Source organism: Coturnix japonica, chromosome 2 (genome assembly GCF_001577835.2).
Source record: "Coturnix japonica isolate 7356 chromosome 2, Coturnix japonica 2.1, whole genome shotgun sequence".
Classification (NCBI taxonomy): Eukaryota; Metazoa; Chordata; class Aves; order Galliformes; family Phasianidae; genus Coturnix; species Coturnix japonica.
The window spans coordinates 17340064-17355936 of record NC_029517.1 but is presented as its reverse complement, the minus strand read 5'-3'; the positions used below and the strand labels follow the sequence as shown (position 1 = coordinate 17355936).

Genomic DNA, 15873 nt, shown 5'->3' with positions numbered 1-15873 from the left:
CACCTGCGGGGGCGAACGTGGTGACGTACGTGGTGACGCACAACGTGACGCGGAGCAGCGGCCGCGTGGGAGCCGGGGCGGCCCCCGGTCAGGGGCGGAGCCTCGTTCCCGCCCGGCCCTTCAACCGCCCGCCGCTCCTGGGTCGCGTCTGTTCGGAGTCGCCGCCGTTGCCGCAGTTGTCGCCGCCTGTTCGGGCTCCGAGCGGCCCGAGGTGAGGCTGGGCCAGGCATGGGCCTGATCTTCGCCAAGCTGTGGAGTCTCTTTGGGAACCAAGGTAGGCGGTGTTGCTGGGCTGCCTGCGGGAGGCGCGGCGGGGCTGAGGAGGCGAGGGGCTGCGGGGGGTGAGGTGTGGGATTTCTCCTCCGGAGGGTTCCCCTTGGGGGCACGTCCGGGCACAGCTCGGTTATCGCTGTGTGTAGTGCCCTGGGCGCTGGCTTTGCGAGCCGCTTTGTTGCTCGGTCAGTTCTTCGCAGTCCCGTTCTCCCTGTGCTGCTCGCAGCACTTTGTTCCCCGCAGACAGCGGGGCCTGCAGGGCGCCTCGAGCCGCGCGGTGGGGCCGGCCGTGGCCTCCTGCTGTCTGCTCTAACAGGGATAGTGGCCGAGGCTATAGTGGGCCATCGAGGCCACGCTGGTTGTCTGCAGCCCCTCGTTCCGTTTCTAAGCTGGAGTCTGTTGCCGAAATCGCGGTGTTTTTATCTTTAGATCGAGGCAAAAAACAAAACAAAAAGCAACAAACTTGTGTTGGGTCCTTTGAGGTGAAGTTCTGTTTGTGTTTTGGCAAAAGCCGCTGGTTGAATGCGTTCAGTGACCCAAGAAAATCACTTGTCGAGCCAAGAATGGAGAGAGCATTGGGGACAGCTTTCTCCCTAATGCACCCAAATGCTTTGTGCTCCGTGCTCAGCTTTGAGGTTCAGAACTTGGAACTGTTACCGCCTTCAGTTCAACAATCATAAAATATAATTTATTTTAGTATCTATCTGTGTGTTTGTTTTGAAGAATCTTTCTTACTTAGCCTTCATTCGTTAGAGAATAAGATGCTTAAGGCATTTTGTCTTCTGTGTTGTTTTTCCTTGAGGCCCTGAGTTCGGAGCAGCCAAAATGATGATGTTATTGCTCTGCTATCAGGTTTCAAAATATGTGCTCCTTTTTAAACGTATTACATTCCTACTTTAAGATTACAACATTTTTGTGGTCAGTGTCTTCCATGTCACGCTCTTTTTGCCAAAGGAGTTTTCCAAGTTATGGGAGGCAGTTTCACCTGGTGTCCCTTAAATAGTCTGATCTCCATGAGTGAATGGATTGTGTGTATTGTTCTGATTCTGCAGATATTCTCAGCATGTGGGCCTGCAGCATGTCTGCCAAACTGTCTTCCAATAGCACAGGAGCAGGAAGAGGTTCCAAGCCATTTATCTACCCTATCCATTAATGTTGATCCTGAGGACTTCAATTGGAGTTTTATGAATGATTATTTTAGTTTTTTGAAAATCTTTTAACATGAACTGGAAAACCCACTTGAAAAAATTAATGTGTTGTGTCCCCCCCCCCCAACACCTTAAGGTCTCCATAGTTCTGGGCTCCCCAGTACAAAAAAGACAGGGATCTCTTGGAAAGAGTCCAGCGGAGGGCCACTAAAATGATGAAGGGCCTGGAGCATCTCCCCTATGAGGAGAGACTTAGGGAACTAGGTCTGTTTAGCCTTGAGAAAAAAAGGCTGAGAGGGGACTTGATCCAGGTTTATAAATACCTGAGGTGTGGGAGCCACAGTGGTGAGGCTGGTCTCTTTTCAGAAGTGCGTGGGGACCGGACTAGGGGTAATGGGATGAAAGTACAGCATAGGAAGTTCCACACGAATGTGCGGAAGAACTTCTTTACAGTGAGGGTGACGGAGCACTGGAACAGGTTGCCCAGGGAGGTGGTGGAGTCTCCTCTGGAGATATTTAAGACCCGCCTGGATGCCTTCCTGTGTGACATGGTGTAGGGAGCCTGCTTTGGCAGGGGGGTTGGACTCGATGATCTCTAGAGGTCCCTTCCAACCCCTACAATTCTGTGATTCTATGATAAAGCTCTTAAATAGTGACTTTTTTTAAATTAAACACTGTGATTTGCTGTTCCCTTCCCTCAAGGACACCACCAGGATGTGCAGAGAAACTGATTAGAAGATAACTTGGCGGCTTTTAGTGTTAGTCTGCATGGTCCCCTATGATGGCAATATTTATCTTCAGGAAGGGAGTAGAAGTTGCCGCTTCATTGTTTTGGGTTCTTTCTTTGTTAGTATGTGATGACGTCCATTTCATTAGTGAGAGGGAGGGGAAAAGTCTTTGTATATTAATTCCTGAAAGGAAAACTGTTCTTAATACATTGAAATACTTTGACCATTAATATGACGATTTAAGTGAGTGAGTCATTACCACGGAATCCTTATCTTTTGGCTTTTAATTGGGGATTGGAATCTGCCTCTTGGAGATCCCTTCCAACCCCTATGATTCTGTGATTCCAGAGAGAGGCTTATGGCAGTGAGTTTTTGTCTTGTTTTGTTGTTCTCTCCATCTTCAGTCTTAATGCAACAAATGAAGAGCAAAACAAATTTATTTTTGTGATCAAAATTGAAGTTTTAACCTAGAAAACTCTCATAGGCAATATTTTTTTTGGCCCATTAAGTAGGATTTTCCTCTCTAAATAGTTATTTTCTACGCAGTCATAATGATGATAATCATAATTCAGATAGAAATTATTGAGTTGGATTGTTTGCTTTTCTAGATGTTTGGCAGCTCAGAGCATTCATAACTGACCCATGAAACTGCCTGTCGACTATGGTCAAAATAATTATATTAGCAAATCAGAGGGGCTGTTCCAAAGATACAAATGGACTCAGGTGTGTGTGGAGCACAGCACCAGTTTGTCAAGACTAGCGTGAATGGTGCTGATAGATTGAAGCACCAGATACTGGCAAAGTGCACACATAAACGAAGTAAGGATTTTAGCAAGTGTCATCTGGCTTCCTTCAAGTAGAGGATGGTGGAGGAAGCCTGCTAGAGTGCTATAAGATATGTAAAGGAAGTCATGGGCATTTCATTCCAGCATTAATTCTATACTGCAGGTTTGCTTTATGTAAAGGTGTCCAGCAGCTGTGCTGAAAATACCAAATCTAAAAGGTCAATCAATAACTTCTAGACAGCAGAATGCAATGAGGAATTATCAGCTGGTGAATTAATGCTGATAACCTATGAGAAGAATATATGTAAGTCGCTTCCTCAAAAGTTTTCATGTTATGATACTGAAGTATGACATACTGACATACAAAAAAGACAGGAATCTCCTGGAAGGAGTCCAGTGGAGGGACATGGCGGTAATAAAGAGCCTGGAGCACCTCTCTTATGAGGAGAGGTGAGCAATCTGGTTCTGTTCAGACTTGAGAAAAGAAGACTCTGAAGGGATCTGATCCATGCCTATAAATATCTGAGGTGTGGGAGATGATGGGATAAGGGCAGACTTTGGCAGTGTGTGGTGATAGGACTTGGAAAAATAGCCACAAACTGAACCTTAGGAAGTTCCACTTAAATGTGCATAAGAACCTCTTCACAGTAACGGTAACAGAGCATGTTGCATGTTTTTGAAGTTGACAAAAAATAAGGCTCCAAGTTTTGTCCCCTGCAACCACTGCAAGTCTGGTTATATATTACTGTGTGTGCAGGTTGAACTTGTAGCATTAGGTATATTTTAAAACAATCACTTCACATATTACATTCTTACGCAGCGATTCAGTAATCAAATAAAACAGTCTGCTAAGCAAAGTGTAGTGTGAATTAGTGGTGGAACGGTGAACTTACTGCCTTCATTTAGACGTGGTGGGGTAAAATTTGTTTGATTAACTTATTCTACCAATGCTGTTTGTGTAACTCTTAATGAAGTTATAAAGAAAAAGCAGAAGTGAATGTGAACAGCCCTAATAAAGGCGGCTCCTTTCCCAGGACCTTTTTGTGGATTTATGGCTGATGCGGTTCTTCAAGAAGTGCACAAGTCTGTATGTTAGTTGTTTTGAATGACAGCTGTTGAGAATGCTGTTTGAATGAGTGCTGTGGTTGTTAAAGAAGTAAGGAAAAACTGCCATAAGAAAAATAATGGCTCAAAATCAAGGTGGTCGAACTTCTGTAACTCCACAGGTTATTTCATCTAGGCTTGATGCCAGTCTCCAGACTGGATTAGCAAAGACCATTATCTGAAAAAAAAAAAAAAAGATTTGGATTCTGGTGGCTGTTGAAGGTTGTTCACAGTTTTGTTTTCTTCACTTATGTTTTAATAAGCCTGGAAGTACAAGTCGTATTAACAGTTGTGTTGCGCAGAAGATACTAAGGAAGCTCTTAGAAATGTGTCTTGTATTGGGAAGTCTTTGAAGTGTAGTACAGTTTTGTTCCTTGTGCCTTCTCTTTCACAAGCTTCTGTCTACCTTCTGTCTTGAGCTTCGGAGCTTCCAACATTGTTTTTCTTATCAACTGGATGTGTTGTTTTTGTTTCACAGCCTGATAACTATCAGTATTATAACTATCAGTATTCTTTCCTTCACTGATTTCTTCCTTTAGATATATTGGAAGAAAAGATTCTTGCCCATCCTTAAAGTAATCAGGGCTTTGCTTTTGTTGTTTTATTTCCTTGTTTTTCAAATTAGGAAGATCCAAAACTGTGATAACTCAGTTTTTGGATTTGGGTCTCTCAATGAAATCCTTTTACGGAAGAATAATTAAGAATATATTGAGGAATATTTATCAGTAATATTTTGAAGCAAAGAACATTCTGTGTTGTTTTTGTTCCTGGTATCTGCAGAATCATCCCCACTTTTGTGTCACGTTGTAATAAATTAGTCTCATGGCAGTTTGGTTGTTTTAGCAGTATTACATATGTTTATTTTTTTAAACAAGCACCCAGGAAAGGTTGATATAACAGAATTCTTTAGGTTCTTTTAAGCAGTAGTCAAGTAGTATTTCTTCCCATGCATTTACTTACTTTTTCTATTAATTTATTTTATTTTATTTTTTTTCTTATTTGATTCATGAAGAATCTGCTTTGGTAACTGATTCGTGAATTTTATTCCCCCATTGCCAAGACCATAGTGGGCTGGGAAGATATTATGAGTACAGTCCTAGCTGTGTTTGAATATCAGCCAGTGTAAGGAAAAGCCCGAGTCAGTCTGTAAATGCAGAACGCAGACAGAACAGAGATCACTGCCTGTGATTTACACCATAACTGACCTATTTCTTATATAAAGATTCTGTCTTCAACTCATTGCTCTTGTTTACAAGTACTTGTTAATTTTTGTTCTGTCTTTATAGGGCAGTTCTGAAGTTCATATCTTTTTCTTTATGTATATGAGTAAAAATTCTATAACTTAACCAAACTAAATGGAAATTAGACTTCGCTGTATGTCTGTAAGGGATTTCCATTATTGTAGATGACCATTTTGAAAGCAGTAATAAAGGGTGGAAATTGCTACTTTCATCACTTAAATTTCATCCTTACATCAATTAATTAAACGCTTTTGTGATTTGTTTGTGCTCATTCAGTTACTGAATAAAAAACTTCTTGACTACAGTGACATAGATAAGTTCTGCCTGTTGTCATCACCCCTTTCATTAGTGTTGAGCCATTTACCCATATTTCCACCCCCCCACACAAATCTCCCAGTAGTGTTGAACCATTTACCTATTGGTGGCTTTCAAAAAACAGGCATCTGGACGGTGAAAAAATATATATATTTTCATATATATATATATATATATATATATATGTATGTATATATATTTTTTTCCCCCTATAAGTAGTGTGATATTGTTCTGTCAAATGCTTCTTACGTTCATTCCTAAGCAAGGCTCTGCATGCCATTGCAAAGGCTGGAAAGAACAGATGTAATGCCGAATTAGAAATGTTTTGTTTTTCCCCCTTGAAAATAATGCAAGCAGAGCACTGCAGAATTAGAATATATGGTCTTCCAGGCTACAGTTGAAACGTGGTCATTTTTAAGCAGCAGAAGCATATTTCTGTGCTGAACTTTGAAAGCCCTTCAAATATAACTGAATTTGAGAAAGAAGGCAGTCGAGCTACATTGAATGATTCATTAGGTTTGAAAGCAGAGAGTCTTTCTTACTATTTGTGTGTTGAGGAAGATGGTTAATTAGTGGTGTCTCTACTTAAGTGGATAAAAGAATTACTGGATTTCAGGCCAGGAAAAGTTATTTCCTTAGGATATGTTAGCAGGATGCAGCAGAAGGGAAATTAATGCAGGGAAATAGGTAATACTTGGTGGAGTACATCTCATTAGAGAAATAGGCTAAAAAAATGAAGACTGTCTACAAGTTGTTTTACAAGTTTTGCTTATGATATTTATTCGTAAATTCTCTACTCTCAAGTGCTTTGCTTTTTCATCAGCAAGCAGATGAGTATCTTCAGACTTCAGATACGTATCAAAAAACCTCACATCTTAATTGGCTGTCCTGTTGTATTTGAAATTCTAAAAAGGAATAAGTACAAAGAAACAGATACGTTCTGAAGTTCTCTTTGTTTCCCCTGTGCCTGGAATAATAACGTTGCAGCACTGGGAACATCCACTGTGGTGTAAGGAGAACTTTTCACTTCAGAATTGGAGCACTGGAAATAGGGATTTATTGAAAATACAGCTTCGTCCTTTCACCATGCAAATGGTGGCAGTTCCTTAACTATTGGCTGCTGTTAGGATTTACATCGTAGACTGTTTGCAGCCAACTTTGGATTTGTCTTACATGGATGAGTCTGCTGTTCCACAGTCATGCTGTGGTAAGCCATCTCGTTGTAAATTCTCAGTGACATCAGGTGATTTGATTTTGCTGTATTATAAATATTAATATGGATGTTTCTTTCAAGCGAATGCTTTTATTTCTATTTATCTTTCTAACCATACAAGTAAGCATTCCTGTATGAAGGCTTCCAATGCTGATTTGTCCTTAAGCTGTACTCTCCAGAAGGTAGTTTTATTGATTCTATTTTTCTTTTCTTTTTTGTTTCCTGGAGGCTGACACTACTCTGTGTAGGCTTTTGAAGTCAGGCAAACATGCTGTTTCTTTCTTAATTGAGGAAAAGTTATTAACCTGAATTATAATTATTTCCATTAGCTCATTCTTGTCTTTCTTTCCATATACACAGAGCATAAAGTAATCATAGTGGGGCTTGATAATGCTGGAAAGACGACCATTCTTTACCAGTTGTAAGTATACAAACTATTGGTGGGCAGTATTCGGTGGTAAATGGACAGTTGGGTTGAATGCCCTTAGGAGTTTTTTCCAACCTTAATTATTCTATCATTCTCATTTGTTATTCCACTTACATTTTAGTATCAGTTGCTAATTTAATCATTTAAGATTCAGTTTTGCAGCCTAGTGGAATCCCTCGGGCTGTGCTAAATCACAGTTTATGTATGAATGGTATTAGTTGTTCTAAACATGCTTAATTTTGGTATTGACATGCAAAGTGAAGGGACTGCAATGTTTTAAAACTGAATTGTGAATTGATCTTTAAAATTGCATAAACAAGCGTGTAATGACCTGCAAATTCCCTTGTACTCAAAGTCTATTTTTATTATTAAGTATTGAAAAAAAATATTGTGCCCAAGAAATGCAGAGAACTTGCTTTTTAAATTAATGAGAATTGTAGCCACCCTGCATGATCCATAAATGTTTCCAAAAGTTTCCTGATTGCAGTGTCTAAGACTTGTGATGGAAGATTTCCTACTAGTAGCTTTTCAGCTCTCTTGTGTCCTACCATAAACCTTTTCAGTAGCATCATTGCACTGTATTGTATCAGTCCCAAATCTTGCCAGCACTACAGGAATATTTGTGATAAATCCAAAGATACTGACAGGAACCTGGTTAGTGTTTTGGTTGTGGATAAGGGGAAGTGCATAATGAATTGGCTGTCTGTATGTCTAGGTGTGAAGGCAACAGAGGATACCTTTAAATAATAAAACAAAAAAAACCCTCTTCCTAAGAACTTTGCCAAAGCTTGAATGTAGAACTGAGAATTTTTCAGCTAAGAAACCAGGGGATCCTGGTGTCATTTGGTCTGAGGTCAGGTTGTGAAGCTGAATGCTCTGATTACGTTGTATTTGGATTTTTATTTTGCGCTATTGAATGTTCTTTTTATTTGCGATCTTTGGAATCATAACTACTACTCCTTATGAAACATGCATTTAATAAGAGAGCACTGTTAAATTGCAGATACTACCTTCATTTGTTATAAGGCTTTTAACATGTTTACTTTTCATTGCTAATATCTGTAGTGTGATACAAAAACAAGACAAGAATTTTGTCAACCATAGTTACCAAACTAAATTCACCTTAAACTAATCCTTCTACTTCATTACCTTAGGAATGTGAATGTATAACTTGAAAGATGCCTTTTCTTTCAACTTCTTTATTGAAGCTGGAAATGCTTCTGCAACAATTTTTTTTTGTTATTGACAAGTCTTGTGAATTTTACTGACTGGTCTTTATGATTTGCTGTTTTTTCCTTTAGCTTAATGAATGAAGTTGTTCATACTTCTCCAACCATAGGAAGCAATGTAGAAGAAATAGTGGTGAAAAACACCCATTTCTTAATGTGGGATATCGGAGGACAAGAATCATTACGGTCGTCATGGAATACCTACTATTCAAACACAGAGGTATCATAGTATCATCATAGTCATCATATTATCATAGTCTCGTGTGGGTTGGAAGGGATTTTAGAGATCATTGAGTCCAACCCCCCGGGATTCGAGCCTCTGTGTAGCAGAGCGGCACTTCTACCACTTGCGCCACAGGGGGGATTCAAACCCAGGGCCTCCGGTGTTGCAACACGGCATTCCTACCACTGCGCCACTGGGGCACACTATGTGTGAGAAGCTCCTTTGAAATACGCAAATTCAGTACATTTGTTTAAAATTATATTGTTTGGGTTTTGTTTGGTTTTTATTTTTTACTAGGAATTCTGATAGTTTTTATGAAGTTTTTAGCTGTATTGTTTTTATCCTTTTTAAGAAGGAACAAATCCCAAAACCATAACATGCTTCCGAAATGAAGCCAATTTCCTGGTAACTTAAGAATGTACTTTAAAGTAATCGTTGATCTTTGGTAGAAAATATGAAGTTAAACTATTTTTCTAGGCAAAATAATGACATTAAAATGAAATAAAAAAAATAAATTGAGGTCTTCAATGTTGTTTTCAAGTGGATTATAAAACAAATTATGCTATGTACTTAACTACTTTAATCCTCGCTGGATTTGTTAACCTAAGTTTTGTACGACTGGTCTGAATAGCTTTTGAGGTAATAATAATAAGGGATAACGAATAAAACTCCTGTCTAGGTAGCTGTATTGTAAAAGTCTATCAGCTCGTGGCTTTTATTCAGAGGAAGGGAAACTCTTTTTGTGTAGGAGTCACGAGTTACTGGTAATGCACCATGGTTTGAAAGAACTTACCAATGGCCAGAATTTTACAAACGCAACAAGTACTTCAAATCTCTGTGGTCTTAAGGCTTGTACACTGATGTAAAGGACTTCTGTAGTTCACAGAAGTAGATCTTAAAGGCAGTGCTGAAATGTACAGTCAGTCTTTGTATATGATTACTAGAGCTCTAATGAAAGGCTGTAACAGTAAACCTCTTGTTCTATTTTCTGACATTCTCTGAAAGTCCATTTCTATCTCATGTAGAAAGACCTGTGGTAATGGTCTCTTGAAAACATGATTTCTGTAACTTAGACATTGTACTTATATCTTATACTATTCTTTTTTCCTTAGTTCATCATTCTCGTTGTTGACAGCATTGACAGAGAGCGGCTTTCTATTACAAAAGAAGAACTTTATAGAATGCTGGCTCATGAGGTAAGCTAGGGATCAGGATAGTTGTTTTGCTTTGTGAAGAACAATCTAATAGCTCTACATGCCTCCTATGTTAACGAAAATTAAATTGACAGAAAAATTGAGTTTTAATGTACATACCTGTTGGCCATGGTTTAAAAATGTATTTTAAACGTAAATAGGAAAATCATGAAGCAGCATTCTTCTAGTGTAACTGTAATGTAATTGTGATCAAGTCAGTTTTTACTTGATTAATATCAAATCACTCTTTGCATATCTTGAACTTGTATCTTGGATTTTAGTTACTTCATATTAGTGTCATTGGCTGTTATTGTTCTCTTACTTTTTTAGTTAATGGTGGAAATTAAAAAAAAAATACATATATAGGCAATTCCATTTCTCTTGTTTTAATTCTATTTCTTAAAATTAAGTACCATATACAATACTATGGGAACGTTACTTTCAGTTTTCTTAGGAATTATTTTATTTGTAGCTTTATGTTATATTGGTGACTGCCTATTCCAATGTATTCCTAAACAAAGTACATAAAAACCTTCTGTGAATCACACTCAAGCTGAATTAGGGTTGTTTTAATAATTACATTTGTCTGGATAATGTGGAGCTCTGCGAAATATATGTTAACAAGACGTCATTTAGTTAACGTATGGGCAAAACCAAAAGGATAGTAGAGTAACACATAAATTTATTCACTGTGCTGGAGAAAACCTCAAAATATTTTTCTCAGTAATAAGAAATTTTTTTTCTAAGTAATAAGAAATGAATTTCTAGAGCAGTAAGCCTGTTGTAACAACATGTTACTATGTAAGTGTGGCTTGAATGCAGTTCTGAGAAATTCAGTTAACAGTATAGCTTGTTAGTATATTATAACAATTGTGTGTATTTTAAATTATTTCTAGGATTTACGGAAGGCTGCAGTTCTCATCTTTGCAAACAAGCAGGACATGAAAGGTTGCATGACAGCTGCTGAGATATCCGCATACCTCACCCTTAGCTCCATAAAGGATCATCCATGGCACATTCAGTCTTGTTGTGCTTTGACAGGAGAAGGGTAAATTTTTACTATTTAAGTACATATAATATATGTGACAAATGGGGTCACTGATTTTTCATCCTGATTTTTAAAGCAGTTTTGTAGTTTTGAGTACAATTGAGTATTGGCATAAAATTCTAGCATGAAGTATTTTCTAATGTCATGGAGATGTATTGTAAAGTGATAGGCAACTTTCACTAATGGGATGAGCTAGTAAGAACTGACTTATTTTAGTTGAATCTTTGGATTGCGTTGTCTCGTTCTGAGAGCTAACTCTTTCTTCCTACCAGTTTTGCCAAGGTTAGTTTTGAGTTCTTAATGTACAGTGCTAGATCTTTGAACAAGCTGCCATTCAGGATAAGAGAAATTCTTGAGCATCAGTTTAGAAACAGTGGTCATCCATACTTCTTTCTTACGAAAAATAATAAATATAAATGAATAGCTAGAATTTCTAGACAGTGACAGAAGTGGTGCCAACTCATTTTAAAAAATCCCAAGAATTAGTTTGCTGACTTGAATTCTCCTTGGAATCTTGGAGAGATCTAACCTAGGGATGCATCTAGAAGTGCAAATTGAGTTGGGAGACAGGTTAGACCTTGTGCAATCCTGATGTTAAGTAAAAACATACTTGCAGTTTTGTATGGGGTTGTGGAATTCTTGATGCACTGCCTTTTCTTGAATGAGCTTTGTCTGAGTAACTGACTCTTTGTCTTTTACACCTAGTCTGAAAAGTCTATAGTGTTCAAATAGGCAGCTTCTCATTATATGGTTCCATATTTCTATGTAAGTTAAGAGTAGCATCTTTTAGCTGTAGAATAAAATAACTGAAACGCTGACATGCTTCAATAAAATAGTGTGCTCAATCAACGTCTTACTGTGAAAGCCTTGGTAGACTTAATTTACTCAGATCATATTTCCAATTTGAGCTGATTTTTTAATTTTTTTTTTTAGTAGGGTATTTTAACAGCACTTCTAAGATGGAAGTTTTGGAACAAAACTTGTACCAAATAGTGTATATATACATTTATTTATTTATTTTTATCTTTCAGGTTATGCCAAGGCTTGGAATGGATGACCTCCCGTATTGGAGTGAGATAGTTGTTTAGTTTTTTCAAAAGAAGAGACTTCTATTTATCCTGTGAACATGTACATTTTTCTGTACTTCTGGCTGCTGAGCCAGTGACCATGTTTAATTTATATCAACCAATCTGTAAGCTGTACTTGAATCAAGTGCAGTTGAACTGAAACACAAAGTATTTTCTTAACATTTTTTAATACACTAATCTTCAGCTTGATGGACATATGTGAATCTGTTTTTAAACATTTAAATTCCTCTGACTACGTATTCTAACTTTTTCAATGATAGCTTTTTAAAATCTGTTTTGTCATTGCCAATATTTCATACTACTTCTTTTTAAAAAGTTTATATAACTTACTAACATAAATCTAGATATTTTGTTTAATAATGGCAAAAGTAGGCAGTAGGTTGATGTTACTTTGGCACAGTTTTTAATCTCCGAAGTTGGGCTTCTTGGAACATCAGCGGACTTCTACCCAGCACAGTAGTTAGTAGTTATTAATGCTGAAGGAGTTAGTTATAGTTAATATTAAGGTAGCTTTTAACCTGGTATGTAATTTAATTTCTGCCTTAAAAGAAATCTATTATTCTCATTTTGTCTGATAAGTAGTTGTAGATTATGATTCTTTTTTGTTTACCTGAAAATGGATCTTTGCACAGTGAATAACAGTTTTCTTATTAAGTGTTGGTTTATTCATTTAGACCTTGAAAACTTTTTTTTAAGAGTAAACCCCTTGATGTTTGGAACCATAGCAGTCAGTTTTATGTGTAGACTTGCTGTAATCTGTTAACATTTTAAATACTGTACATACATGAGCCTTACCTTTTGGTGAGAGAGGTGTTTTCTGAATGAATGTATAATCAAAAGGGAAGCCAGATTTATAAACGGAACAAAATCATGGTGCTGTATCTGTGGACTTCACAATGAAGCTAATCTTGACCTTTATGTAAATGTTTTCAGTTTTCATTGCACAGAAAATATATTGCCTTATTTTTTTTATTCTTATTTGCAGGAGGGGAGAACTAATTCTATACTTTGTGAAACTTAGGAACTGGAAGTTTAAAAAGTAGAGAGCTTCCAGTTAAAAAACAGGTGGCTTAGTAACTCTTAATTCAACTTGAAGGTGATAGAATTAGATCTGTAAGGAGAATCTAAAACAACAGAGTAAACTAATTGAGCACGTTAGGTACAAACAAAGCCCAAACCCAGAGGGGAGAAAAAGAAAAGAATGAAACTGGGCTCTCAATTACTGGTGGAATCCCACTAGCAATGAGATGCATAATCTGCATAAATGCTTGGCAGGCTTCCAAAGGAGATGTTTTATACTTGTGCATGCCTGAACACTACTTGGATCCTGGTCATTAGAAACATTTTGCTAATTGGCTGGAGTTATTTATTGATAAAATGGTTGTGATAAACCTGGTTTTGATAATTCAAGCACAATAAGTTGTTGGATCTTTTTTTTTTTTTAAAAGAAAAATTAAGTTTTGTAAATTTTTAATTTGGTTCCAATTATATTTGAACAAACCCTTATGAAATTTTAAAAATATTGTCAAATACATTGTGCTAAAAGGAGACTGCGAATATGTCTGGAATTAGTGATTGGTCGAACAAAGTTATATATTAATGCTGGCTAGCGAAAATCACATTCGGCATAAAGACTGTGTTGACTGTCAAGTCAAAACGCTCAGAAAAAAACATAGATTATACTTAAAAATAGAAGGCAAGTTAAAGATCCAGCGCTGAAGCTGCTTGCTGTGAAGTTCATGCTAACATCTGTTCAAATGCATGAAAGTAAGTTTTGTTCTCAAAGTATAAATTAAAAAAAAAATAAACGTTACAGTGAATGGTTTCTTGTTTGGTGACTTGATTTCCATTTGTAATTTAAATTTATTTTCAGTTTTATTTGTATGGTTTAGGATGTAATCCTGTGTATTTAGCTCTTGCATGGCTGGTTCTTTTTTTTTTAAATCAGAATTTAATTTTAAAAAGTTTAAATCCCTTATCACTTCTTAAAGACCTTTGAATACCTTTGCAGAAAAAGTAGTTCTTGGCAGTAGCAATGATTATTTTACCAGCTTTCTTAGTTTATTACAACAGTTTTCCACTTATATCCGCTTGTCAACAGTATTGCAGCTTTTTGATGTGGGATTTTTGAGTTGGTATTACTTTCGGAGCCTTTTAACTCCGTGATTCAACTATAATCAATTTTAAAGTGGAGTGCTTTAGAATATTGCAGCTTTCTTGGCACTGAGACTTTTTTCCAAAACTTTGTTGATGCTAATAAGGCTAATATTATTCAAGGCTATGTTAGGCAAAATATCACCGGTAGCACTGACAGAGTTTGCCCAGGAAGATGGTAAGAGTCTTTGTTCTTGGAGATCTTCAAAAGCCGTGTGGATGTGGTCCTAGCTCCCTGCTCCAAGTGATTCTCCAGGTGGCAGCAGGAAGTTGGGTTGCATGTCCTGCAGAGATCCTTTCCATCCTTTCCAGCCTCAACCATTCTGGGATTCTGTGGAAAAACTGCATACATTTGTTAAGCTATGTGTAGATAGTAAATAAGCTTTACAGGAAGTTTTATATTTCCCTTTTTGTACCATTTGGGATGCTTATTGGTCTTCTGTGGCTGAAGATGAAACAGTTTTTTTCTGTTCTTTACTGTATCGTTCACTGTCACTGCAGATTGCAAGCATGTCTTTCTATTATAATTCATGTATGTAATTGTTTTTAAATTACACTATTTTTGTAAACAAACTGTTCACTGTTAAACACACAACTTAGATTTCTTTCTATTTTAAAACAAAAATTTCATAGTCAAACTGCGGATTCCAGTTATGGTCTGTGTTCATTGCCTCTGGTCCTACCACTGGGTACCACTGACAGGACTGGCTCCATCCTCTTTGCACATATACTTGTATTTTTCCATGTCAACAAGGTTTTATCTAAGCCTCCTCTGGGCTGAATAGTCCCAGCTCTTTCAGTGTCTCCTCACAGGAGAGATGTTCCAGTCACTTGACCTTCTTCATGTCTCTACATAGGACTCTGTCCATTATGTCTGGGTCTGTCCAATCTGAACTAAATTTGTTTTCAGAAAACTGCTGCTGGAACTTGAGTCATCTTTCATAGGCACAAGTTCTCCTTTGACAGAATGTGACTTCTTCATGTTTACTAAATGTATTAATTTAAAAGGTCCTAAATGTATATTATTTCCTGAAGCGTAGGCTATCTAGCTAAACAAGCACTCAATGTCTTTGTGTTATGCTGCCATAACTGGGCTTGCACAGTGCCTTCATGCAGTTGTGATCCCTGTCAAAGTTTCGTTCTCAGTCTTTTCATCCAAATAGTTTATTTTTTGAAACTTCCTGCTGAAGTGATCCAGAGCTTCGATATTCTCAAAATAGTCTTGTATTTCCCCCTGCAGTTTAAACCGCATGTGGTGATGGGAAGAGAACACGGCTTGAGCTATGGAAAAAAAAGTTTAGCAAAATAAAATGAAGGGTTGTTCTGTAATTTTGTAAGGGGAGCGTTTTGTCTTCCATCCTTTCCTTGGGCAGGATCAGGGTCAGCATCTATTGCAAATGCAGATGGTTTACTGGACATCTTGGTTGGGCACCTGCTTCCTTTTATCCCAGAAAAGAAGTTCCAGCTTTGATCCCGAAAAGTCTCACATCGGTTCAGCTATGGGAATGTGGGTCCGTGTTTGTTTTATTGAAGGGTGTTTGTTTTAATGTTCCTTTTCAAAGTCAGGAAAACAAATTCAAATGGAAGAGCAGAAAAAAGGGCTTGCTTGGTTTACTGTGTGTGCATTTGTGTGACCGTGCTTAGCATTTTGTTGCTTTTACTCTTTCCTGTTAAATTCATTTGATCATCTTTTGATGTTGAACA

The 15873-nt window shown here is 37.6% G+C and overlaps 1 protein-coding gene across 1 annotated transcript; it reads left to right on the top strand.

Moving 5' to 3' along the window:
- Window positions 1-102: 102 nt before the first annotated feature.
- Window positions 103-14811, top strand: ARL5B (ADP ribosylation factor like GTPase 5B). The gene is made up of 6 exons (XM_015853461.2): window positions 103-274; window positions 7168-7228; window positions 8536-8683; window positions 9799-9882; window positions 10776-10927; window positions 11959-14811. Exons 1-6 carry the CDS (start codon window positions 229-231, stop codon window positions 12005-12007), a joined length of 540 nt encoding a protein of 179 aa, XP_015708947.1. The 5' UTR covers window positions 103-228; the 3' UTR covers window positions 12008-14811.
- The last annotated feature ends 1062 nt before the right edge of the window (window positions 14812-15873 follow it).